This window comes from Carettochelys insculpta, chromosome 24 (assembly GCF_033958435.1).
Source record: "Carettochelys insculpta isolate YL-2023 chromosome 24, ASM3395843v1, whole genome shotgun sequence".
Lineage (NCBI taxonomy): Eukaryota > Metazoa > Chordata > Testudines > Carettochelyidae > Carettochelys > Carettochelys insculpta.
In genome coordinates, this window is record NC_134160.1 from 10,640,295 (window position 1) to 10,665,511 (window position 25,217).

The 25,217-nt window shown below is 53.3% G+C and overlaps 1 protein-coding gene across 5 annotated transcripts in view; it reads right to left on the minus strand.

The window, feature by feature from the left end:
• The window catches only part of MAP3K6 (mitogen-activated protein kinase kinase kinase 6), a 30,973-nt gene extending 12,468 nt beyond the window's left edge, over positions 1-18,505 (minus strand). For 2 of the 5 annotated variants that reach the window (XM_074976212.1, XM_074976211.1), the window contains exons 1-6: positions 18,101-18,505; positions 10,924-11,063; positions 8,318-8,341; positions 4,291-4,478; positions 964-1,132; positions 372-478 (exon numbers count right to left, since the gene is read on the minus strand). In XM_074976212.1, the coding sequence (XP_074832313.1) occupies positions 372-478; positions 964-1,132; positions 4,291-4,478; positions 8,318-8,341; positions 10,924-11,063; positions 18,101-18,380 (908 nt within the window). In that variant the 5' untranslated portion in view covers positions 18,381-18,505. Of the gene's footprint in view, positions 1-371; positions 479-963; positions 1,186-4,290; positions 4,479-8,317; positions 10,550-10,923; positions 11,064-18,100 lie in introns of those variants that run through there. The other 3 variants (XM_074976214.1, XM_074976213.1, XM_074976215.1) reach the window with 3 other exon arrangements.
• Positions 18,506-25,217: the final 6,712 nt, after the last annotated feature.

Genomic DNA, 25,217 nt, shown 5'->3' on the forward strand with positions numbered 1-25,217 from the left:
CCCAGACGGGGCGTGTGCTCAGCCGCCAGGCAGCCTGGCCAGGGCACAAAGAGCAAACGCCCCGAAGAGAGCCGGGGCCAAGCTCCGCTGCCAGGTGGGCGGCCTTCTCCCAGCCGGAGCCGGTGCCATCCGTTCGGTCGCTGCGGAGGCCGAGGACTGATGTCCTCTATCCCCAGACAGGGCAGGGCCTGGCACACTTGCCCGGATGCCCCCTGGCTAGCAGCTGGCTTTGATCTTCTCAGCCCAGCACTGGCGTACACACGCCCCCTCCCAAGTGGCCTGGCCCCCCACCAGCTCCAGCAGGAGCAGAGGGCGCTGGACCCCCCCAGGGATGGGAGCAGGGTCTGCACCTGCCGGAGGCTGCATCTCACCTCCCCAGGGCGAAGGCGTAGTGGAAGCAGACGATGTGCTGCTCGGCCACGCTGCAGGTGGGCAGGGCCTGCAGCGTCTCCACCAGCGTGATGATGGCATCGTGGTCCTGCGGAGGCACGGGGGTCAGGGAGAACAGGCTGCCGCCGTGCGCGGCCCACGGGAGTTTGGGGGCAGACGCGCCAGGCCCAACGGTGCAGGGGGGCTGGGCAGCAGAGCTGGGAAACCACACCGCTCGGGATCACAGCTGCTGCTGCTGCATCATGCCTCCGGAGGGCACGGCCACAGCACCCGGGCCGGTGGGGTCTGCAGAACCCAGGTGTCCTGCAGGAAACCTTTCTTCTGGCCCAGCTGCCACACCCCTGACAGCAAGGCCTTCTGGGCAGCCAGCCGCAGCAACCTGGCCAAGGGCTCCCATTCCGCTAGCCAAGGATGGTGCCTTCACAGAGCTCTACAGCCGGGAACCTACCATGGGGTCCAGCTCTCCCTAAGGGAGCCACATGCCAGGACCCTCCCCGGCAGCGCCAGCTTCCTTCTGAGGACCCAGCACTGCCACACTACCCGCCCTGCCGGTGCGGGCTGGGGCTGGCTCACCTGCGCATCCCGGTAGGACAGGAGAAGGTTCATGATGACGTCCAGGCTGAGAAGCTCCACGCTGTCCAGGCGCTGCTGGATGTTTGCCAGCTCCCGGCTCAGCTGCTCCCCGCTGTACATCTCCCGGGCCTTGCGGATGTCCTGGCGGATCATCTCCCGGAAATAGCCGCTGGAAAACCACCACGTGTGGTGCTGAGTGCTGCCTGCTCCTGGACTGTAGGCCTGGTGGGGAGGGAGCCTTGACCGGGACAACTGCCCTCTCTCCCCTGGGGGCATCTGGCGATGGCAGAAGGGGCCAGTGTGGTAGCCCTGGGGTTGGAGGCCTCTGTTACCTCGCGACAAGGTCTCACCCATCCCGGGTGAGAGGCAGTTCCCACGGCCCACTCAACCCTCCACCAAGCTAGGAGACAAGAGAGAGCAACTGAAGGGCAACCCCTCAGCAAGTGGCATGGCCCATCTGGGGTGGAACGAGCAGCAGATGGAGCAGATCTGGGCGAAGGAGAACATAGACCAGGAAGGTCCTCACCTGGCTGCGAGGTCTCCTGGAGGGTGGTGTTGGCTGCCTATGGAAAGGAGTGGGGACCTTATTGCCTGGAACAGTCAATGGGCAGGACAGAGCCCTAGAGAGGAGGCGGCCGGGACTTGGCCAGCCCCAGGAGTGCCCAGAGTGGGGTCAAAGAGGCCTTGGCCCAGCTCCGGCGTGTCTGGTTCCAGACCCAGGTCTCACCGGCTGAGGAGTCACCAGAGGTGCTGACTGGGCTCTGTGCTGAGGGACCAGAGGTGAGCCAGAGCGGGTGGCACTAGGGGATGGGAACTGCATGGGGAGCATCGCCCTGGGGAGGGGCAGGACAGCCCCCATGCTGCTGTGGTGGGACCCGTTAGCTGGTGGCGACCTCAGAGGAGAACGAGGCAAGAGCCTCTTTGCTCCAGGTTCACCGCTGAGGCCCTCCCTAGTCACGCTGGCTTTAGGGCTGGGGACCCAGGTGCTCAGCTAAGGACTCTCCCAGCCCAGTGCTGAGACCTGGGGGCTCCAGACCCTGGGCTCTCTCCACCATCATCCCCCCCAGCTCCCTGGGAGCGCACCACACCGCCGCCACCGGCAGCTGTGTCAGGCAGCAGGGCCATGGGCTAGCAAAGCCCCCATGCTGTGGAAGGCAGATCGCAGTGGCCTGGAAGGGCGTCTGCAGCCTCTCCCAGCCCTGGGGCTTTCCCTACATCACCCCCCACCTGAGGCCTCCCTTCCCACTCGCCCGACTGCCCTCTCTCTCTACCCCCCACCTGCATTCCCATGACTCAGCGCCCCCCAGCAGGAGGCAGAGGCTCCCTTGGTGCAATCGCCAGGGGTAGGAAATTGTGCAAGGCCCAAGCTACTGCATCACAGTTCAGATCTGCAGACTCAGCCTCACAGACACAGCCCACCCCCACCCAAGGCTGCAAGAAATCGGTGTGGTGCAAGATTCCCCACTGGGGCACTCAGACCAGACCTGTTCAGCTGAGCCTGGGGAGACCCAGCCCCTCCTGGCAGCCTGCCTGTTCCTGCAAAGGCCAGCAACTGGCCTGGACATGTGGACTCCCTGCAAGAGGAGGGAGCTTGCCAGGAGCAAATCTCTGAAATCCAGGCTCTCGCGCTGGGAACAGGACTGCCTCCCGCTCGGGCGGCTTTAAAGACATGCCAGTCTCTGGCTTTGCAATGGGGAGAGGACAGGGAAAGGGGCGAGAAAATTCCTTGAAACCTCTTCAGAAGCTTGAATCGGCTCCAGCCCTTCGGTTTGCTCCCAGCAGGCGCCGGGCGCAGCGGAGAGCCCCCTTGCAGGGCGCATAATTCACGGGAGGGGAATCACGCCTGGATCTCATCAGCCATTTCCCCAGCTTCAGCCAGCCCCACAAACGGCCGGAGCAGTGAACCAGCAGGATGCCCGGTGCCCCTGGCATTGCTCCTGCCCAGCAGCCCTTCACTCTGCCGAGACTCCCGCTGGAACCTACGGCGCTGCTGACCGAGAACAACGCTGGGGAGGTGGGAGAACCAGCCCTCCTGGAGGGAGAGGAGGACCTGGCACGTGCAAAGTTCGGCCACCCGGCCAGGCCACCACTTGTAGCATTGCGTCCAGCGCACGGCCTCGGCGGTGGGAGGCAAGCCTGCATCGAATAGCGGTGCTTCCCTGGCCAGGCAGGCACACGGCCGCAGGAGACCAGCTGGCTACAGCCGGCTCTTCGCTCAGGCAGGAGCAGCGGCTGCTTTAAGAGCTGCGATTCAGTCTCTTTTGCTCTCCCTGCGGCACAGCACTGCCCCAATGGCGTGTCCTGCGTCTCCGTCACCCCCAGGGCCGGGCAGCGACTCTCCACGGGCTTGGCTGTTACTTCCGCTCGCCCTGGGAGAGTCCATGGCCTCAGTTCCTGCCCCGTGGGTGACAAGCTGAGTTACACAGGCTGCTGTCTCAGGGCCCTGTGGGAGGGTGCCGGGAAGCGTGCAGGGTGCTACTGAAGCAGGTCAAGTCAGAGTAAAGGCCGGCCAGCAACGGCCGACCGCCCAGCGGAGGCCACTGGGGATCCCCCCACCGGAGCAGGGGCTGAGCCACAGGCTGATCAAGTCACTCGGAGACTTTGCATCATCTTCTGTGTTGAGCCCTGGGCGGGGCCAAGGGACTCCCACACTCACAGCTGGGTGGTGCTACCCCACACCCCACTCTTCCCCGCCAGGATGAGGTGGGGCGGCTGCCCAAGGCCCTGTGCTTTTGAGGACCCCGCAGCGGCCGTCCTACGCACAGGAGGTGGAAGAATTACCTGGGGCAGGGCAGGGCAGGTGGTGGCCTCCTCTGGGCCCCTCCTGTGCCAGTGGCAGGGAGCAGAGGCCGCTTCTTGCTGCTGGGGTGCAGGCCGCCACGTGTGCCTCCCTCCTGCTGAGTGCAAGGGGTGCAGAAGGGAGGGGATCCCCCAGCTGCGGCTCCTCCCCCCACTGCTGAGCCCTACCCCAGGCGATCCCCTGCCTGGTTAGTCAAGAAGGGGGAATGGGACAGGGTGGGAGTGGAGTGGGGGGAAGGGCCTGTGGCATGGGGGGGTTGCCTTGATCCCTGCATTTTGGACACTGGGGAGGGGGTTAGCTCAGGCTCCGCCTCCCCCTGGATGGCCCTGCCTCCAGTTTTAACTCCCCAGCCCTGCACTGATGCCCCAGCCGGGCCCAGCGACGCTCCCCCCAGCCACGGTGGGAGGTAAGGGCTGATCAGTCTGGGGGCCTTGCCACTCGACCCCCCAGATGGGGCTGGCTTCCAGGGGCCAGGACTCTCCAAACACCCCCCGCCCCCCGAGCATGCCCGGCCGGCAGCGCAGTACCAGGAGTTGGTGGGGATGCCCTCCAGCAGCTTGGCGAGCCGCCCTGCCAGCGGGGTGAAGAAGGCCTCCACATTGAAGCTGGGTTGCAGGAGCTCTGTCAGGCACTTCATGGTGCTGGCGTCGCAGCACAGAGCTTTGCTCTGGGCCGTCACCACGTAGGGGATGAAGGTGTAACTGCTGCTGTGGTCCTGCCAGGAAGAGGGGGGGTGCAGGAAATCAGGGTTTCTCCCCATGCCCCCCATTGCCCCTCCTCCCTTGCCTCCAAAAAGAACTGGCTTGGCAGCCCAGGAGACCTTCCCTAGGGCAAGTGTCCGTCCCCGCTCTGCCGGCCGGCCTTAGCCCAGCTCTGAATTGGTACTCAGGCAAGGTAGCTCCACTCCCACTGCCCGTTCATTCCCCAGGCCCTCAGCCCAGTTGGCCAGCCACAATGGCCCCCACTTGTCATCAACGCTGCTGTGCTGAGACCCAGCCAATTGTTTCATGTAACGCCCTCAGACAGCAGGGAAAGGAAGGGACGGCTCCCAAGCTCCAGTCAAACCAGGCCAACTTGGGAACCCAAAATACAGCCCGGACAGGCCTTTTAAATACCATCTGCCCCACTCCTCAGCTGCATACGCCAATCAGCAGCGAAAGAGTGAACAACCGTGGTACGCGATAGCCATTATTCAGCTCCAGAGTTAACACCACATGGGAGAGCACAAGGGCTGCTCACTAAGGCATGGTTATTGCCAGCCGATGGCAGACAGCCGGAAGCCACCCCCTGTGCAGGAGAAAGGCCTCCTACGCCACACCCAACCCCTCACTCTCCAAGCGGGATCCTTGGCCAAGGCACTGCCAGGGCCAGGGACTTGGGTGGGCAGTTCTGGGCCAGGGAGCCCAAGGAGGAGCAGAATCTGGACTTAGGTCCCAGGCAGAAACGTGTCCATGGGCTTCGGACTTTTCCCTCCTCCCCGACTGGTGCGACAGCAAACAGGCGCAGAGAGCAGGAACCCACTGTTGGATTCAGCTCTGCATGTCCCAGGTGATCCGCTCCCTGCTGCTGTGTCTGGAACAGCAGGCAGGCATTGGCGTGGGCGGCACAGACCAGCAGGAACCTGCACTGAGAGTTGTTTGCAAGTGCCAGGCCTGGAACAACAGGGGGTGCAGCAGCCCAGGCCTGAGAGGCAGGGAGACGGCTAGAGGGAGGGTTTGAGGTGCATGGCATTAGGAATATATTACCGACCACCTAACCAGGACAGTGATAGTGATGCTGAAATGATGAGGGAGATTAGAGAGGCTATCAAAATAAAAAACACAGTAATAATAGGAGATTTCAATTATCCCCATATTGATTGGGTGCATGTCACCTCAGGACGGGATTCAGAGATTAAATTTCTTGATGCCTTAAATGACTGCTTCTTGGAGCAGCTAGTACAGGAACCCACAAGGGGAGAGTCGATTCTCGATCTAGTCTTGACTGGAACGCAGGATCTGGTCCAAGAGGTAACTGTTACTGGACCGCTTGGAAATAGTGACCACAATATAATAACTTTTAATATTCCTGTGTTGGGAAGAACACCGCAGCGGTCAAACACTCTGGCATTTAATTTCAAAAAGGGGAATTACACTAAAATGAGGAAGCTAGTTAAACAGAAACTAAAAGGTAGAGTAATTAAACTAAAATCCCTGGAAGCTGCATGGAAACTGTTTAAAGACACCATACTAGAGGCCCAACTTAAATGTATACCCCAAATAAAAAAACACAGTAAGAGACCTAACAAAGAACCACCATGGCTAAACAGCCATGTTAAAAAGGCAGTGAGAGAGAAAAGGGCAGCTTTTAAAAAGTGGAAGTCAAATCCTAGTGAGGAAAATAGAAAGGAACATAAACACTCCCAAATTAACTGTCATAATGTAGTAAGAAAAGCCAAAAAAGAGTTTGAGGAACAGCTAGCCAAAAATTCAAAAAACAATAGTAAAATGTTTTTTAAATACATTAGAAGCAGGAAGCCTGCTAAAAAAGCAGTGGGGCCCTTGGATGATAAAGATATAAAAGGAGCGATCAAGGAAGACAGTGCCATTGCGGAGCGATTAAATGATTTCTTTGCTTCAGTCTTCACGGCTGAAGATGTTACAGAGGTTCCTAAATCTGAGCCAGCCTTTTTAGGCGACAAATCTGAGGAACTCACTCAGATTGAAGTGACATTAGAGGAGGTTTTGGAATTAATTGATAAGCTGAATAGTAACAAGTCCCCAGGACCAGATGGCATTCACCCAAGGGTTCTGAAAGAACTCAAATGTGAAATTGCGGAGTTATTAACAGTGGTTTGTAACCTATCCTTTAAATCCACTTTGGTACCAAATGACTGGAAGACGGCCAATATAACACCAATATTTAAAAAAGGCTCTAGAGGAGATCCTGGCAATTATAGACCGATAAGTTTAACATCAGTACCAGGCAAATTAGTAGAAACACTAGTAAAGAGTAAAATTGCAAGGCACATAGAAGAGCACGAATTGTTGGGCAAAAGTCAGCATGGTTTCTGCAGAGGGAAGTCGTGTCTGTCTAATCTATTAGAATTCTTTGAAGGGGTTAATAAACATGCGGACAAGGGGCACCCAGTGGACATAATATACCTAGATTTCCAGAAAGCCTTTGACACGGTCCCACACCAAAGGCTTTTATGTAAATTAGGTGGTCATGGGATAGGAGGAAAGGTCCTTTCATGGATCGGGAATTGGTTAAAAGACAGAAAACAAAGGGTGGGAATAAATGGTAAATTTTCACAATGGAGGGGGGTAACTAGTGGTGTTCCCCAGGGCTCAGTCCTGGGACCGATCCTGTTCAACTTGTTCATCAATGATCTGGAAAATGAGGTAAGCAGTGAGGTGGCAAAGTTTGCAGATGACACCAAGTTGTTCAGGACAGTCAAAACCAAAAGGGATTGTGAAGAACTACAAAAAGATCTCAGCAAACTGAGTGATTGGGCAGCAAAATGGCAAATGAAATTTAATGTGGGTAAGTGTAAGGTAATGCATGTTGGAAAAAATAACCCAAATTACACGTACTACATGATGGGGTCAAATTTAGCTACGACAGATCAGGAAAGGGATCTTGGAGTTATAGTGGATAGTTCTCTGAAGACATCCACGCAGTGTGCAGCGGCAGTTAGTAAGGCAAATAGGATGTTAGGAATTATTAAAAAAGGGATCGATAATAAGACAAAAGATATCATACTTCCCCTATATAAAACTATGGTACGCCCACATCTCGAGTACTGCGTGCAGATGTGGTCTCCTCACCTCAAAAAAGATATATTGGCATTAGAAAAGGTTCAGAAAAGGGCGACTAAGATGATTAGGGGCTTGGAAAGGGTCCCATATGGGGAGAGGCTAGAGAGACTGGGACTTTTCAGTTTGGAAAAGAGGCGATTGAGGGGCGATATGATAGAGGTATATAAAATCATGAATGGTGTGGAGAAAGTGAATATAGAAAAATTATTTACCTTTTCCCATAATACAAGAACTAGGGGACACCAAATGAAATTGATGGGTAGTGGGTTCAAAACTAATAAAAGGAAATTTTTCTTCACACAGCGCACAGTCAACCTGTGGAACTCCTTGCCCGAGGCGGCTGTGAAGGCCAGGACTCTATTAGGGTTTAAAAAAGAGCTTGATAAATTTTTGCAGGTCAGGTCCATAAATGGCTATTAGCCAGGGATAAAGTATGGTGCCCTAGCCTTCATAACAAGGGCAGGAGATGGATGGCAGGAGATAAATCACTTGTCTTCTGTTCTCCTTCTCTGGGGCGCCTGGCATTGGCCACCGTCGGCAGATGGGATGCTGGGCTTGATGGACCTTTGGTCTGACCCAGTATGGCCATTCTTATGTTCTTATGTTCTTATGTAAGCTTCCCCAGAGCCTCGGCAGGCTGCCCTCTGCTCAGGAGCTGCAGTTAGCCCATCCCCCCCGCCCCGCCCCAAGCTCCAGGCTAATGGAGGAGGGAAATGAGTGGGAAACAGACTTTCACGAAGTGAATTACACTCACCGAGTTCTTCTGGCAGATATCCTCCTAGAGAGACAGAGAGAAACTGTCCATTCAACCACATGTCAGCCACTCCGAGCAGCCAGTGGGGGAATCTACTTCACATGCTCAGTCAAACACCCTGGGGCAGGTGCGATGACGTGGGGTGGGGGAGGATTTTAGTCCTCTCACTAGGCTGCAAGTGGTTCCTAATGTCCTGTAGTAACCCGAGGTGCATGCCTCAGTTTCCCCAGGCACAGCATCAGTGCTTAGGTTCTGATGGGCATTTCAGTGTAATAACTCCTCACAGGTACTCAGTGGCCTTCACGCCCTTTGTAACCTAGACAACCAGGTGGCAAAGGAGGGGCCCACCTGGTTTGAATTGGAACCAGGCTGTTTTGTCTGGCTGAAGAGATGGAGGAAGGACCCCTGCTTGGCCCCATCGCCCCAAGATGCATTGTACTGACAGCTTCTGTTTCTGTGCTGAGTCTGTTCTATGTTTTGTCCCTGTTGACTAATAACCCTTCTGTTCTCCCCGCTGAATGAGAGTCAGACTGGACTGCAGATGGGGCACAGGGCCTGGGGACCCCCACACTCTGTGGCAGCAGAACATAGCAAGGGAGAAATTGACTAGGGCCCAGACTCTTCCAGGCGGAAGTTCTCAGTTCTCTCCTCGCAAAATCTGAACACGACAAAGATCGGGGGAAAGGAAGAACATCTCTCTCTGGTGGGATCCTGCAGGGTTTGAATGTGCTCCCTGTACGAGGGCAGCCCCAGCTTTAGGAATGGAGGGTGTTGTGTTTGCAGAACAGGTCATTAACTGAGATCCTTTCATGCCTGGGAAAAACAATTCCATTAATATTCTGCTAGTGCAGGGTCACTGGGTGGAGGGCCTGGCAAGGAGGCAGGCTGCATTTTACTGCCAAGCAGCAGATCAGCCATTAGCTGAACGCTTTCTCCTCCTTGGTGGTAGGAACTGGGGTGCTCTTTAAGGCCTGCGTGGGTCAGAACCGCACCTTAAACACAGAGCTTGGGTCAGTGTTGCCTGTGGGTGGGAGGCCATGGGACATAGGCATTTGGGGAAAAGTGCACCGGCTCCTGCAAAAGGACCAAGGTGTCTAGAGGGGGATGAAAAGTCCCAAGCAGCTACTGTGTTTGGAATCCAATCCAGAGTTCATTGGCCATGCGGGGGATCCTTCCATTGGGCTTTCTTGCAACAAGGCCCGAAAGCACCACTCACCTGACATTTCCAGTACAGTTCTTCCCAAAGCAGCAGGGCTAGTTGCCAGCACTAGACCGAGATACCGAAAGGTGACCAGGTGCAAGGACATAAAGCCACTCTCAAAACGTGTGCATCTGATCTCAAGCAGCGGACGCTTGGCCTGTCCCTGCCTCTCCCCAAGTTGTTTATTCCCAGCAGGACAAAGGATTTGTTCCTGTCGCCAATGGATCCTCCTCACTGGCTAGACACTCTCAAAAAAAAATCACATGACGCCAATTGCTATCTTGCACCTGTTTCTACGCTCAGGTGACTGCGGCGTCAGATGACTCACACTGCTAGGGTCAGTGCAGTGGGGCTTACTCCCTTGGCAAGGCCAGGCTCCAGGCCTTGGAGCAGTGGAAGTTGTTTCTATCTAATGGTTCCTGGGACTGGAAACAAGGAGGGACAAGAAGGCAGAGGGGTCATCAGAAGAACAGAGGTTTTAAGATTCCCAGCAGCACTGGAGGGGCCCAGGACAGGTGCCTTCAGGACCAGGAAGTTTTCTTGTGTGCTTGGTCAAGCATAGAGAGAGGAGACTTAGACCACCAGCATCCAACTCAGTGTTCTACAACCCATTCATTTTGGGAAAGTTGCCTTGTCTCGCTGGGCCTCGGTTTTCCACCTGGAATATGGGTACAATAATGCCCCACCCCAAGGTGTTGTATGTTTGGCTTTGTTGGGGCAGGAACTGTACAATATGCTCCTGGACAGGGCCCAGCACAATCGACCAAAGCTCAGTTTAGCACCTCTAGGGGCTACCTGAAGCCAAGTAATAAGCAGCAAGATCAATACGTCCAGATCTTGCATCAGCAGAGCCTGCTCGTCAGTCTCCTTTTGCCACATTGCAGGCCCAGCCGTTTCCCTATCACAGGAGCTGGCAGATGAGGAGGGAGAACAGGACTTTGTAAGGTGACTGCGGCCTCCTCCCTTTCTGCCACCCACCTAGATCGCAGCTGAGACTCCTCGCTGACACCAAGCTGCTGGAGAGTGCTGAGGGCTCAGGCTTCACGCAGTTCCCCTGCCCCCCCGTCCTAGTTTTTGCAGGGGACTGGGGCTGCTGGATTCTCCTGGCACTTTCTATCTTGAGACCTCAGCCCTGCGAGGGAGGGAAGTATCTCCGCACCGGACTTATGCATTGGTAAACTGAGGCACAGTCGGTGACATGACAGGGCCCAGCAGAGGCCAATCCTGGCTCCCAGTCCATCACTTGTACCTCCCTAAAGCTTCCGCCTCCCGTGTGTAAGCAAAGGGGCTTCCTGGCTTCCATGGCCAGTTCTCACCCTCCTGGCGGCTCGGAGCTGGGAAGCTGGGAGCAGCCCTGGGGCCCGACGCCGAGACGTTCCGCCCCCCCCCCCCCCCCCGCGCTCACCTTGAGAGCCTGCAGGTCTGGCAGGTCAGTGTGGCAGCACAGCAGGACGTTGTTGGTCATGCTGAAGCTCTCTCGCACGCCCAGGTGGTAGAAGAGCGATGGCTGGCACAACGAGCTGCTCACTTCCACCACGGCCACATCTGCGGAGAAGTAGCAAGGGCCCATCGGACACCCCCTCATGCACCGGCTGAGGGCCCATCTGGAGTACTGGAGAATCCCCCTGGAGCCCCAAACCCCAGAGAAACTGACTTTGCAGGCTTGGAATGTCCTGGTGATGGAGACAGAGGGGACGAGAGAAGCACCAGCGCAAAGGGCAAATGACCAGGTCCATCCCTAACCCCGACGCTGTCTCAGGCCTGGTCTACGCTAGAGGATAAAGTCAGTTTTAAGGGCCTTATAAGGTACCTGTCTTCACTGCAAATATTTTAAGGGGCCCTAAAGTCGACTCTTCTGCCTCACCTATTTCACGAGGAGCAACGCTCCGTTCGAATTTACCAGGCTGACTTAAGCCTAGTGTAAAAACGGAGTTGTTTAATTGGCCTCCAGAAGTATCCCACAGTGGCCCCCGATGTGTCCATTCTGGTCACAACCCTCATCTCTGCTGCTCTCCAGGTGAGCAGGAAGCAGGTAACAGGAAGCAGCCCGGGAAGCTGGGTTTCTGACTAGCAGACCTCAGCAGCACACCTGGCCGCAAAAGAGCCCGACTCTACCTCTGCCAGCCAGAGATCCCTCCATCACTTTCCTCCAGCCCCTGCAACACAGAGCCCTGCTGCGAAACCAACCGCCTGCCCTGGCTGCTGCACACAGCGCGCTGAGTAACTGGGCCTGGCCATCTAAGGAGCAGGTCTTCCCTTAAGAGGTTGCATCCCCAGCCAAGGCTCCTGCAGGTAGCAGCCTCACTGCTTCATCTCTGCATCCCTCTCCCAAACAGCTGACAAGTCAGTGCAGCAGAGCAGACCAAACTCACGGCTGGCTGTATCCAGGCACTGCCCCAGCTCCCTCCACCTGGGCAGGAGAGCTGGTCACTGGAACGCCCATGGACAACCATGTTTCACAGAGCAGACCATGAAAAGCAAGAGGTCTCCTCAGCCCCCCACCAGAACAGGACCCGATGTGAACCGGACGGGTGCTGTGAGGCCTGCTCTTGGCACCCCAGTGCCCACGCACCAACACTGTGTGCGTCACCATTGGAGGGCGATCAAAAAACCAGCAGCACATCAACCCGCCCACATGCTGAGCTCCACTGCGTTCTAGAGCCACTAGGGGAAACTGAGGCACACGGTGGCTATCGCCCCATTTCCTGCAGTGCTGAGGATCCGTGCCTGCTGAGGATTTCAAGCATCACAAGCTCTTGGCAGCGCTTGAAAATTCAGGCCCTGGCACAGTTTAATCCAGCAGCGTTGCCTGTGGGTGGAACCAGGCTCTCACAAAGGCACTCTCAATAAACCAGTGAGTTCCTTCCTCGCCCAAGGCATGGCTGCCAGGCTTGAAGCCAGAAGAGAGAGTGACACAGACAGAAGATGAGATGGCACCAGGCGGACAGACTAAATCATGTGAAGCAGAGAACGTCCCCCTGCCCAGAGGTGGGGGGGGGGGGGAAAACCCACCCCAAAAGTTACTTGAGTAAAAGGGCATCTCCTTTCGTTTCTGTATACTTGAGTACAATCTAGAGCTGACGTGTACTTTTGCTCAAGTAGTTTTCCAGAGGGACACTGGAACTCGTACTTACCCCCCGCAAAGCAACTGTACTTTTACACAAGTAACTTCTTAGGTACTTTTTCCAGCTCTGCCCCTGCCTAACTCTCCTGGGGAAAGCGACCCCCTGCTAACCAGCTGCAAAGAGCACAGATCCATGCCAGGCAGGTCCCTCCTTTATTCCTTGGGAGCATCATGGATCTCGGGTGAAGAAACCTCAGACCGACAGGAAGTCTGTGACCAGGCCACACAAGTTATTTCCACATCTCTTGACATCCTTCTGCTTTGGTAGCTTCTGGGTCCAGAGTGCTTCTTAAAGAGCCAGGCTCTTGCCTTTGTCCTTGAAAGAGGTTACAGGGGAGTCTACCAGGCTGGCAGAGGGAGAGCAGAATAAAACTGCCTCTCTCCAGGGCAGGCTTAAGAATCACTCATTCCCGTTTAGCACAAACCAGTTAGTCAACATTTTAATGGAGTGGACCATTCTGTTAATGACTTAAGAGTTTGCGTGTTACTGAAAAAAATTTTCGCACCACTATTCAAAGGGAAACAGCTGAGCTGGCTTTCATATTCAAATTCGGCACATTAACACGTGGTTTGAACCGGGATGGGAATTTTCTGAGTCACTAGAGGGGCTTGTCTGCATACTTGGCTTAATCTAATTCTTGACCTTCCCCCCCCAACCCCTCCACTCTCTGATTTGCTCACCTTGATCATTTTTTTCTGGATTTGTCCTCCCTGATTGCTGTTTTTGGTTCTCTGTGCCTTAAATAGGGAGTCTGTTCTGGTCTGGCTATGGTCTGAAGAAGTGGGTCTGTCCCACAAAAGCTCACCTAATAAACTATTTGGCTAGTCTTTAAAGTGCTACTTGACTGCTTTTTTTTGATAGTATATAGACTAGCTCGGCTCCTCTCTGTTATTATTCCTGTTTGTGCATGTCTGTGTAACAATCAGAGTCTGGCTGTTCAAGGACTCTTCCTAAATGGTCGCAGAGAGCAGCCGTGTTAGTCTGTATCTTCACAAAACAAAAAAGCCATCCTGTAGCACTTCACAGACTAACAAACTAATTTATCAGGTGATGAGCTTTCGTGGGGCAGACCCGCTTCTCCAGAACTGGAAATAGGGAACTCCTGAACGAGAGCTCATCACCTGATAAATTAATTTGTTAGTCTGTGAAGTGCTACAGGACGGCTTTTTTTTGTTTTGTCTTTTTTTCCTCTTTCCAAAATGGTAAGAGCTGGGAGTACAAATCTCGGTAGGCAGGTTTCTCTTACCACAGGGTTTGGTTGTGCCAGGACAATGGGCTGTGCCTGGAATGTGTGTGTTTCTCATCAAGAGGGATGTGGTAGTGAGGATGCTCGTACTCCAGAATATGGGGGTGGGAGAACAGCAAGGACAGGGGACAATCACACTGCGGAATGGGGCAGCAAGCAAGCACACACTGAAAGTCCCAGAGAGCCACAGAACAGCTAGCAGCTGGCCTGGGGAGCAATCCAGCTGCTGCCCCCATCCCATGTCCTGCATCGCCCACTGCCTCTGAACCCCCGACACTGACTCCTGCACCCCTCACCTCCTGCCCTGAGCCCTAACCCCCTGCCGATTCCTGCACCCCCATACCTCCAGCTTCCTGTCCTGAAGAATCAAGCAACACCAGGTAAGTTTCCTAGTTGATTATAAAGCCAGCAGGGACCACTATGAACCTCCGGTCTGACTCCCTCTATCACAGGCCAGAGAACCCGAATTAGTTCACAGGATGGATTGATTTAAACAAAGACAATTTAAATCACCCCCACAAATCCTCCTCCCCCACTCATTGATTTAAAGCAAGTTACCCAAAAAAAGCTTAGACTGATTGTGCTTAGAGTGCACTTATGTGATGGAGTGGGGGGAGTGCATGTGTGAGTCAGGCTGGATGTCTGAGGCAAGCAGCAGCTCCCAGTGGCTAAGGATGACCCTGGGGCTACAACTGGCAGGTAACACCTCTGCCTGAACAAAGAGCAGGGAGGAGCTGAGCTGGGTTTTGAATCGGGGGTGGCAGTTAGAGGCTAGGAAAAGGGAAAGCTGGAAGGCAGCCAGCCTGAGGAGGGGGAAGCTACACCCCAGAGGGGCACCCCTCGGGGTCTTCTCCCCAGGACAGGTTGGAAGGACTGTCTCTGGCTGCTGTGCTGTCGCTTCTGTGAGAAACTGGGCATCTGTTGCCTAATAAACCTTCTGTTGTACCTGCTGAGTGAGAGTCACTCCTGCCAGCGGACGGGGTGCAGTGCAGGGGGACCCCTGAACCCCATCACAACTTAATTTTGGAGGAAGCCCCATTGAACTGGTGGGCACTTCTGTTTTTAGTGACAGCAAGTAGAGAATGAGGCTTCCTTGGAAAAGCCGAGTGATGCGTAAGTAAAATAAGGAACAGACTTGTGGCATCACTATTATGGTCTCTGGTCAGGGTGCTCCAAAATAAGGGGCTTGTCTTATGTGATATAAACCAAGAAAATGACACTCAGCGGCAACTGGCAAGTCTAGATTTCTCTTGCTGCAGCTTTCTGTGTTGTATGCTTGAGTGATTGATTCTAAACCTAGTTAACTAATTAAACAGGCCATAAGGATTAGCTGAGCTAAACTGTTTCTTTCTAGCAACATCCAACACAGCAAACGGCTTATGAGATTACTTGTCAAATCACAGTTATGATAAAGTATCAGAGGGGGAGCCGTGTTAGTCTGTATTTGCAAGAACAATGAGAAGTCCTGTGGCACCTGATAGACTAACAGATCTTTTGGGGCATAAGCTTTCACGGGCAAAGACCCTCTTTGTCAGAAGCTGAAAGGCACTGAGAGAGCTTTGAAGAATGATGCATTGGCAAAGTGAATTATTTAAGTTACTAACCAGCTCAGCCACTCAGCCATATCCACATCCTCATCCCCGACGTTTTCTCCCAATAAGAAGTTTTCCTTGTGATGTTTCATTCTTGGATCTACAGCCTGCATCATCCTCCTCTGCTCCTTATACTTGATACATTTCCCTTTTATATCCAGGGAATAAATTTCTTCAAACTATTCCCAGACAGGGTCTCTCTTACACCCAGAGGCCATGAGAGTTTTTCTGTGGCAAAAATGTGGGAGAATATAGGAAGCTCTGTGTTCACGCTGAACACTTTTATTTTCTTTCCAATCCACTCCACTGTTTCTTCCTATGCTGTCTCCATCCTTTCCTATATACTGTCTCTGTCTGAAAGACAACGTCTTAACTTGTCTGCTGGGCTTGGCCAAGGTCCACTCCCACATAAGCACAGAACAAAAACAACCCTAGCACCTGTTACTTCCCAGTTTGCTGAGAAACAGAAATTGAAAGCCCAGGACTTTCAAGAAGCAAGAGCTGGACGTTAGGCTGGACAGATTAGGCAATTCATGCCTTTCTATGAGAATGTATGGCATGCTTGTGATAAGATTTAATTGTAACTTATTTTGAATGAGACATTGTGTATTTTATTGATGATTTAAAAAAAATTAAAAATACTATTTAAATAAATCTGACTGACTTTTTTTTTTTTTTTTTTTTTTTTTTAAAAATACCGAGCATCAATCTTTATCCACCCTGTTCCTGGCTGAACTGAAAAAAAATCTCCTTTAAGGAAAAACACAATCACGACAAACATTGCCAGCAAACGGAGATGCTACAGCAGCTCCTCGGATGTGTGAAAGTAGACAGAAAAATCCACCACTCAGCCACATCAGAGAGTGCAGGGAGTGATTGGTTGATTGATTGAGCCTGGGCGGATACAAAATTTGTATCCGCATCCAATCGGCACACAGGGTCTGTGGATGCCAGAAGAGTTGCAGGGCTCTCTCCACTAAGACTGGCACCCTTCTGGTGGCACTGCCACTTTTGATGTTGCATCTGTCTTGGCATCTTTTGTCACCACTACATCCTCATATACCAAAAGGGAAAAATAAAGAGAGATGCAAAATATGTACCCCTAATTCTCCACTATCACTGTACTCGCTCCTCCTGACAGCAGCCACATTTTGCTAAAACTCCAACCCCAGCTGCTCGGGGTATTTTATAGTCTGCTTTTGGGCAGCGCCACCCCACATTGCTAGCGGAGAAGAGAACAATCAGCACTGCTATGACCCCGGGGGAACAAAACAGTTGACGACTTGCCAGTCTTTTGAGACGGAAGCAGCATACAGGGGAAGAGGCAATTGAGTCTGGAAGACAGGAGGGTCTGGGGTTTTGAGACCAGCTCTGGGAGCCTAGCGGAGCTGGGTTCTGGTCCCCGTGCACGCTGATCTCTCCTTGGGCAAGTCAATTAGCCTCACGGCAAACCTTCAGACACCTGCTTCAGGAGGGTAAGAGACTATAGACCAGGGGTCAGCAGCCTTTCCAAGGTGGAGTGCTGCAGTTTGACCTTTTGACCTCTATGCACAGTCCAAATGCCGATGATACTTTTTAAAGTCACTAATAGTCCCACTTACGGCAACTTCATTAATAAATTTAGATGTAGAACTTTACCGTTTAGGTGGTGGTTGGCGGCATTAGCTGTTTTTGGGTTAATCCACAGGTGGCCTGGCTTTCAGCAAACTTGAGGTGCATGGTGGGGTCAGGGGCTGAGCTCCTGGCATTGCATGCTAACGAAAATTGGCTCACGTGCCATTCCTGGCACCTGTGCTGGGGGTTGCTGACCCCTGCTCCAGACAAATCCCACAACAGAGCAAGACTGTTCAGGAGAGTTAGAAACAGCAGGGGCTAATCTCAGAAGGCCTAAACTTTACCCAGAATCTATTGCTCTCTGGGGTCTTTACCAACACCAGCTGGGAACTGTCAGGGTGGTTAAACACCAGAATAAATTGCCTAGGGAGGCTGTGGAATATCCATCACTGGAGACATTTAAGAGCCCGTTAGGTAGATACCTATCAGGGATGGTCACTCTAGATGGTGCCTGGTCCTGCTGTGAGGGCAGGGGACGAGACTCGATGACCTCTCGAGGTCCCTTCCAGTTCTGCGACTCTACGATTCTAACTTCACAACAATATTTGGGCTAGAGCGCTGAGGTCTCAGCTCGAGGCCAGGCTCCTGCCTGCAGAGCTAAAGAATCCCCACTGGCAGTGCAGGGCCTATGACACACAACTGAGCAGTTCCCACTCCACCTGGAAGAGGTCAGTGGGGCACAGACCCACCTACACCCCCCCCATAAAGAGTTTAGCAAAGATTGCTCCGGGGGCTGGATTACTTCCAAGAAAGAGAAGGCCCATGTCATTGGCCAGCAGCTGGCGGAGGTGTGTGGGGCGGGGAGGGGGGCAGCCCTGTTCTCCCCTCAAACCCACAGTCTGAAAGGGAAGCAGCCCCCAGGCTGGGGGACTGAGAGGCGGAACCACACATCGCTCCAGTGTCCAAGCCAGGGTGGCTGGGCAGCAGGCCCGCCCCGACCTCCACTCATGTTGCCACAGGCTGAGCCCGGGCGCAACTCATGGCACCGGGCGGCGACTGACTCACCCGCGTTGTAGAAGCAGTCCAGCGCGCCCGTGTCCCCCTGCGCCAGCGTGCCGAAGGGCACCGTCTGCAGCTCCGCCCGCACCTCCCGGCAGGCCTCCCGCAGGCAGCGCAGCGGCAGCGACTCCGCCGAGCCCTCGCCGAGGACGCAGACCACGCTCAGCGCCCGGCTCCGGCTGCAGCTGCCGCCCCGGGGGCACGGGGCGCCGGCCAGCGGCTTGCTGGGGGCGGGGGCCATGGCCAGGGGGTCCTGCCAGTAGCTGCCCGCGCGCTCCCTGTCCATGCTGGCCCCTCGCACCCCAGCCCCCGGGGGGCGCAGCTGTTGGGGCGGGGGCCACGTGCCGCGGATCCCCCCGGGACAGGGCGCAGGGGCTGGCCCGCCTGTTTCCGCCCTGCGCTGCCCTTAGGCGAGTGCGGCAGAGTTTGGTCAATTGCAGCCCACGTGGGGCCGCAGAGCCCCACCCACCAAAACTTTCCCCGGGCGAGCTCCCGGGAGCCCGGCCCCCGCTCCCCCGCCTTCCTGAGCTGCGCGCTGGGCGGGCCCGGACCCCGGGGTGGGGGAAAGCTAAACCCATGGCTGCCTGGCTGGGGCCTTCCTCTCCCAGCTCTCTACAGCCTGGGCTTTAAAAGCCCTCTCAGACAGGCCAAGTAATATCCCCCACCTCTCACCCCCTTCCTGCAATCCCCTTTGATTTGTCAGTTTTTATTGCCATTTTTTTTTTGGCCTCTGTGTTTATAAATGTCAGTCTGCACTGGAAATGAGCTTGATCTGAAGAAGTGGGTCTGTCCCACGAAAGCTCGTGACCGAATAAATCGTGGTGTTAGCCTTTAAAGAGCTACATTTCTGCTGCTTTGTTTTGTTGGAGTACAGACTGACAGGGCGACCTCTCTGTTACTACTTAGACCAGGGGTGAGCAAATTTCGGGACCCACTTTTAACTAGCAGGGGCTCCCCAGCCTGTCTAATCCAAACTGATGGAAACTGTGGTTACGTTCACGTGAAAAAAAAAAAAACCCAAATCCTGACGCTGACTCTCTTTCAGTGTGTGTCAGAAAATTAGTCCGTAGGCCATAAAAATGTACGAACCCGTCTATCAATGTGAATACACAGACATCAAAACAGTCACATATTTCAACATTTTTAAGGAGATGAATGAGCCTGAGACCCCAGCAGCTGACTGGACTGAGCCCCTTTTGGATGTTTCACACCCCTCCCCGAGGGGGCCCACCCCCGTCTTTCTGTACCCTGACTTAAGCAGCCTGCTTAGAAAAGAGAAGACTCGGGGGGGTATGAACGAAGTCTTCAACATTATGACTGGTGCGGCAAAAGTGAATAAGGAAAAGTTATTTATTTGTTCCCATAACCTAAGAACTAGGGGTCACCCAGGGAAATCAATGGGTAGCAAGTTTAAAGCTAACAAAAGGAAGCTATTCTTCACTCTGCCTGGGGAGCTCTTTGCCAGACGATGTTGTGAAGACCTGGATTTTAACAGGGTTCAAAAAAAAACCACCTAGATTAATTCATGGAGGTTAGGTCCATCAATGGCTGTTTGCCAGGATGGGTAAGGAGTGGTGTCCCTGGCCTCTGTTTGTCAGAAGCTGGAGGTGGATGGCAGGAGAGATATTGCTTGATCGTTACGTGTTCTGTCCACTTCCTCTGGGGCATCTGGCATTGGCCTCTGTCAGACAACAGGATACTGGCCTAGTCCGACCCACTATGGCTGTTCTTTGGTTCTCCAGGCTGCGGGAGGGCTTTATAGCCAAGGTTGGAAGCTATGAAGGACCATGGTGCTGCTGATTGACACCAGCTGAAGAGCTGGCCCAACATTTGCTGAGGGAGGCCCTGATTCTGCAATCTGGCCCATAATAACCAATGGTGCAAAGCACCTGGCTGCAAATGCATCTTTGGGGCAAGAAGAGGTACCTCCCCCCAAGGTTTATTCTGGTGTTTAAAAGCAAGACCCCCACTCGCAACTGCCTCTTTTTGACGTACAAAAGTCCAAATGTGGGTGCACAAATATGTGCAATTAAATGAACAAGCATGCCCTGGCATTACAGATAGGCAATGACCCATGCACAACCCATGAATTTAGCAAGCACATTTCTGGAAACCCGGCAAGTCCTGCTATGGCAGATGACCTCAAATGCGGCTAAAGATATTGAGATGCCAATAAGTCTGTTATTAACTAGACAGAAATAAAATAAGACATAACCAGCAAATAACATGCAGGAAGCATTATGCAATTGAACCTTCATGATCCGAACACCATACGTTTAAAGTGCCAAGAGAATTGCCAATGTAATTAGCATATGTCAGGGGAGACAAACTCGTAATGGAAAACAGGGCTGGCTCAGACGAATGGTGCTTCAGATAATTGAGGTTCAGTTTTTTTATGGAGAGAGAGGTGTAGGAAAATTAATTCTGAGTTTAGCCAGAACATAGCTTTCAGCTTGCACGCTGGCACAAATGTGGAGTCTTTTATGACTGGGGAGGGGTTTGAGGTGTGGCATTTTATCGCCCCAAACCTTAGGAACTCCATCAGTTGCAGGGTTACAAACCATTTCTGTCTTTCTTCAAAGAGCATAAGAATGGCCATACTGGGTCAGAGAGAAGGTCCATCTGTCATAGTGTAACTCCAACAGACCCAGGTTGCTGGCTCCAGGGATATAACCTGTGAGCATAGGGGCTAAAGCCCTGCACTCTACCACATGAACTAAAGGCCAGCTGGCTGTCAGCCGAGGCTGTAGAGCAGAGACGTCACTCACCCCAGATGAGGTCTCAGTGCCTCTGGATACGAGGGGTGGAAGGGACCTCATTTAGCCCAGTAACCTGTCTTCTGACAATGGCCAATGCCTGATGCCCCAGAGGGAGTGAACAGAGCAGGTAAACACAAAAGCAACCCCTCTCCTGCCATCCATTTCTAGCTTCTTACAAACAGGGTCTAGGGCCACTGTTCCAACCCATCCTAGCAAATATCCACTGCTGGGCCTAACTGCCATGAATTTACCTAGTTCTTTTTCGAACCCTGTTAAAGTCCTGGTCCTCACAACCTCCTCTGGTGAGGAGTTCCCCAGGCCGATCATGCGCTGTGTGAAGAAAAACTCCCTTTTGGTAGTTTTCAACCTGCTCCCCATTCTTCTCATTTGGTGGCCCCTGGTTCCTGGGTTGTTTTGTTTGTCCAGCTTTAGGGAATATCTGGGGCAAAACCACACAGCTGTCTGGCCTGGCCTGGGAAGCTGGGTATAGAAAGGTATGTGTGTGAAAGAGATGGAGAAAGCAGCGTGAGGGTCAGCTCCAGGCAGTGCTCCAGGAAAAACAGCGTTTGGCTCCGAAAAAGCAGCACACACACATCGGTCACTGTTTTGACTTGCTTGGCTTCCCTTCGTGCCCACCTGAGGCAGAAGGCCTGGCCCCACTCACTTCCCCCATTGCTCAGAGCTTCCAAAACATGTGCGGTTTGGACTCAGATGGGCTGACTGCGGTAATAGGAGACAGAGGACATTTTCTTTCTCTGAAGCTCAGAGATTTAGCTTAGAATCATAGACTCATAGAATCCCAGGGCGGGAAGGGACTTCAAGAGGTCATTGAGTGCAGCCCCCTGCCCAAAGCAGGATCAACCCCAACTAAATCATCCCAGCCAGGGCTTTGTCAAGCTGGGGCTTAAAAAAGTCCAGGGGTGGAGATTCCACCACCTCCCTAGGCAACGCATTCCAGCGCTTCACCACCCTCCTGGTGAAGTAGTTTTTCCTAATATTCAACCTACTTCTCTCCTTCTGTAACTTGAGACCATTGCTCCTTGTTCTGCCATCCCTCACTATGGGAACAGCCTCTCCATCCTCTTTAGAGCCCCCCCTTCAGGAAGTTGAAGGCTGCTATCAAATCACCCCTCAGTCTTCACTTCTGCAAATTTAAATAAGACCAAATCCCTCAGCCTCTCCTTGCAGGTCATGTGCTCCAGCCTCCTAATCATTTTGGTTGCCCTCTGCTAGACCCTCTCCAATGCATCCACATCCTTTCTATACTGGGGGGCCCAGGGCTGGACACAATACTCTATATGGGGCCTCAACAGTGCCAAGTAAATGGGAATAATAACTTCTCTCATCTGCTGGAAACGCTCCTCATGCACCCCAATGTGCCATTAGCCTTCTTGGCTGCAAGGACACACTGTTGATGTATATCCAGCCTCTCATCCACTGTAATCCTCCTCGGCAGGGAACAGAGTCCCAGGCTGCCAGTCTGCAAAGGGCCAAATGCCTGGCTGAGGGCTGCTTTCCCGGAGCAACTGTTTGTTTTTAATTTTAGGATTAATTATTCATCCAGCTCCTCCCACGCTGAGCAAAAGGGCAGAGGGCTGGGGAAGGAAGTGATGCTTCTAAGCTCGGAATCTGTGCGGAGCTTTCCAATTTCACCCAATTCTCTAGATCGAAGAGACGGGGAACCTGATGTGGAACTAGAATTCAGAGCTGTTCTAGAGCAGGATGCTTGGCTGGAGGTGTCAGCACGGTGCCACTAATAGGACGTGTTATGAAAGAGCAACCAAACACACTGAAGATAACTGAGGATGCTCCTGCCCTGGCCTGGGACGTCGTAGATCCATTTGTGATTGAGAGACCTAGACTTGCTCTTCCCATCTGGGCAAGAGATGAACACAATATTTACCGTTCTTCCAGGGACCTGGGGAAGCTAAATTCATTGTGCCCCCCCAGGGAGATCCTTGCGTGAAGGGTGCTAATGCAAAGTGATGGAGAATAAGAAATTGGAAGTGGCACAATCACACAGACACTAGGGAAAACCCACAATGTGCAAATACTCTATAGCAGTGGTGGGCATCCCAAGGACCCACATGAGTCCCACTGGTGCACCACCTGTGGCCCATGGACCTTCTGGCTGCCTCCCTCCCCCATACGGGAAAAGGATCCCCATACTTCCTACATCTACCCCTCCCCGCCAGGGAGCTGTGATTTGCTGGGCTGTTGTGCCCCACTGAAATGGAAGATAGCCACTCAAGTGGCCCACCCACTATTTGGGGTTGCCCTTCCCTGCCCTATCAGGTCAAGAGAGGGTTTTTCTTCTCCCCACAAATTGCAGGTGTGGGGCACTACAAGTAGCACCTTACCAGAGTTTAAAACAGACAGGCTATGGCCTCCAACTTGGGATGATGTCTCCTACGGACCTACAGTTTCTAAGAGCCTAGTCAAAAGCTGCTGCAGCCAGTGGAAAGGTTCCCATCCCTGCACTGGGCTCTGGTCCTGGCCTAGGCGCACCGACCCGCCTTAGCTGTTTCAGGCGGCCAGACAGAGTCACATGAAACTGACAAGCCAGTGTGTGTGAAATAAACAGAACAGGTCGCGAAGACCTTCAGCCCTCCAGAGAGCTGTTATCTTGGGATCAAAGCCACCGCCACAGCTGGGCAAACTCAGCTGGAGCTGCAGAAAAGCAGCACCAGAGCGTTCAGGGAACGTTCAAATGAAAACAATTTCAAAGAACCAGCCAGGAGCAATGCTTTTATCCAGTGCACAGAACACAAGTGCAGCAGCATAGTCTGAAACAGAGGCCAGAGCAGCCCTAAGCCTACGTGTAATTGGGTGTGATGCTCATACAAATGCACTGTGCCATGTACACACACACACACACACACACACACACACACACACACTCAAGCCGTATCTATATATCCTGAGCTGGACAATTTTATCGGACAGATGTTTCTGCAGAGGCTCACAGGCTACCACGCTGCATCGGAACATGCCTGGAACTCTTCCTGGCCTATTTGCCCCCAAACACATGCTGATTCTCAGCAGCCTGAAGAGAATCTGGACACAATACGACTCCATGCAAAGTTAGATGGTGGGACCGGGAGAACAAGGAGCTGCCCAATTGCCTGGGCTGCCGCGTAGGACCCTGGGGATGCAATGGGGTCTTGGATGCGCCCAGGAAATTTGCAGCAAGAGGATCTATTTCATATCTCAGTCCAGCTGTCCTGGGTGTACCCCAAATGCAGGCTGGAAGGGGCCCTCCTGTCTAGCAATTCTTCTTTTTTGTGCAGTTGTAGGGGTTGTCAATACCCTGGCCGGAGAACCAGACAATGCTCCCTCACCACATAGCCCCTGTTCAGATTGGTGTGGTAGCCGTCCAGGCACCATGCACAGTGACAGCAGAGTTCTGCATCCTGCTGTCCTTGCCGTGGTCATAGGCGGAGAAAGGCAGCCCGTTGTGGTTGGCCCAGGGAGTCACCTTCGGGACAGGACACAATAGGTTGTAGAGTCATAACAGGGCAGCAGAGAACACCTCCCCGGCCAGTGGAACATATGTGGCTCATCAGGGTTCCTCTGGGCTTTGAACTCTATGAATCTGGGAAGTCCTGGCTTCTCCCGCGTTGCTGGAGAGCTGAATTTTCCAAGGAGTGAGGGTAGGTTTTCAAGGGCTCAACACCCACAACCAGGGCCAGCTTTTGCCATCAAGCTCAGCAGGCTGGTGATGTGCGGCAAATCTGTCCTTTCGGATCTTTGCCCAGATGTTTCCCCAGATGTGAAATGGGGGTGATGATGTTCCATGCCAAGGTAATAATATGTAGCCTGTCAATAGCACCTTACGTATGAACCCTCACACGCCCCAGGTGGTAGGTAAGGCATTGTCCCCTCTGCGTGATGGGGGAAATGGAACAGCAGTAAAAATTGCGACCTACCCTTGGTCACACAGTGAGTGTCAGAACCAGAGTTCCCCCAATCTGGTCCTTGCATCAGTCAACCTTGGGATTAATTAGCTAGTGGCTGTAAAGTGCTTGGAAGATGGACAAATTCTAAGTGTTATTACCAGCAAAGCTGGGCCATGGCTCAGATCTGTGAGTGAGGCATTCAGGGCAGGTTTTCCTGGCATGTAGCAGTGTCAGGGGAAGCATGCAGGGCCAGGGAGGGGGCCCCCAAACTGGATTTCCCAGCCCCCTAAGGCTACGTCTATACGTGAAGCCTACATCGAAATAGGCTATTTCGATGAATAATGTCTACACGTCCTCCAGGGCTGGCAACGTTGATGTTCAACTTCGACATTGCGCAGCACCACATCGAAATAGGTGCTGCGAGGGAACGTCTACATGCCAAAGTAGCACACATCGAAATAAGGG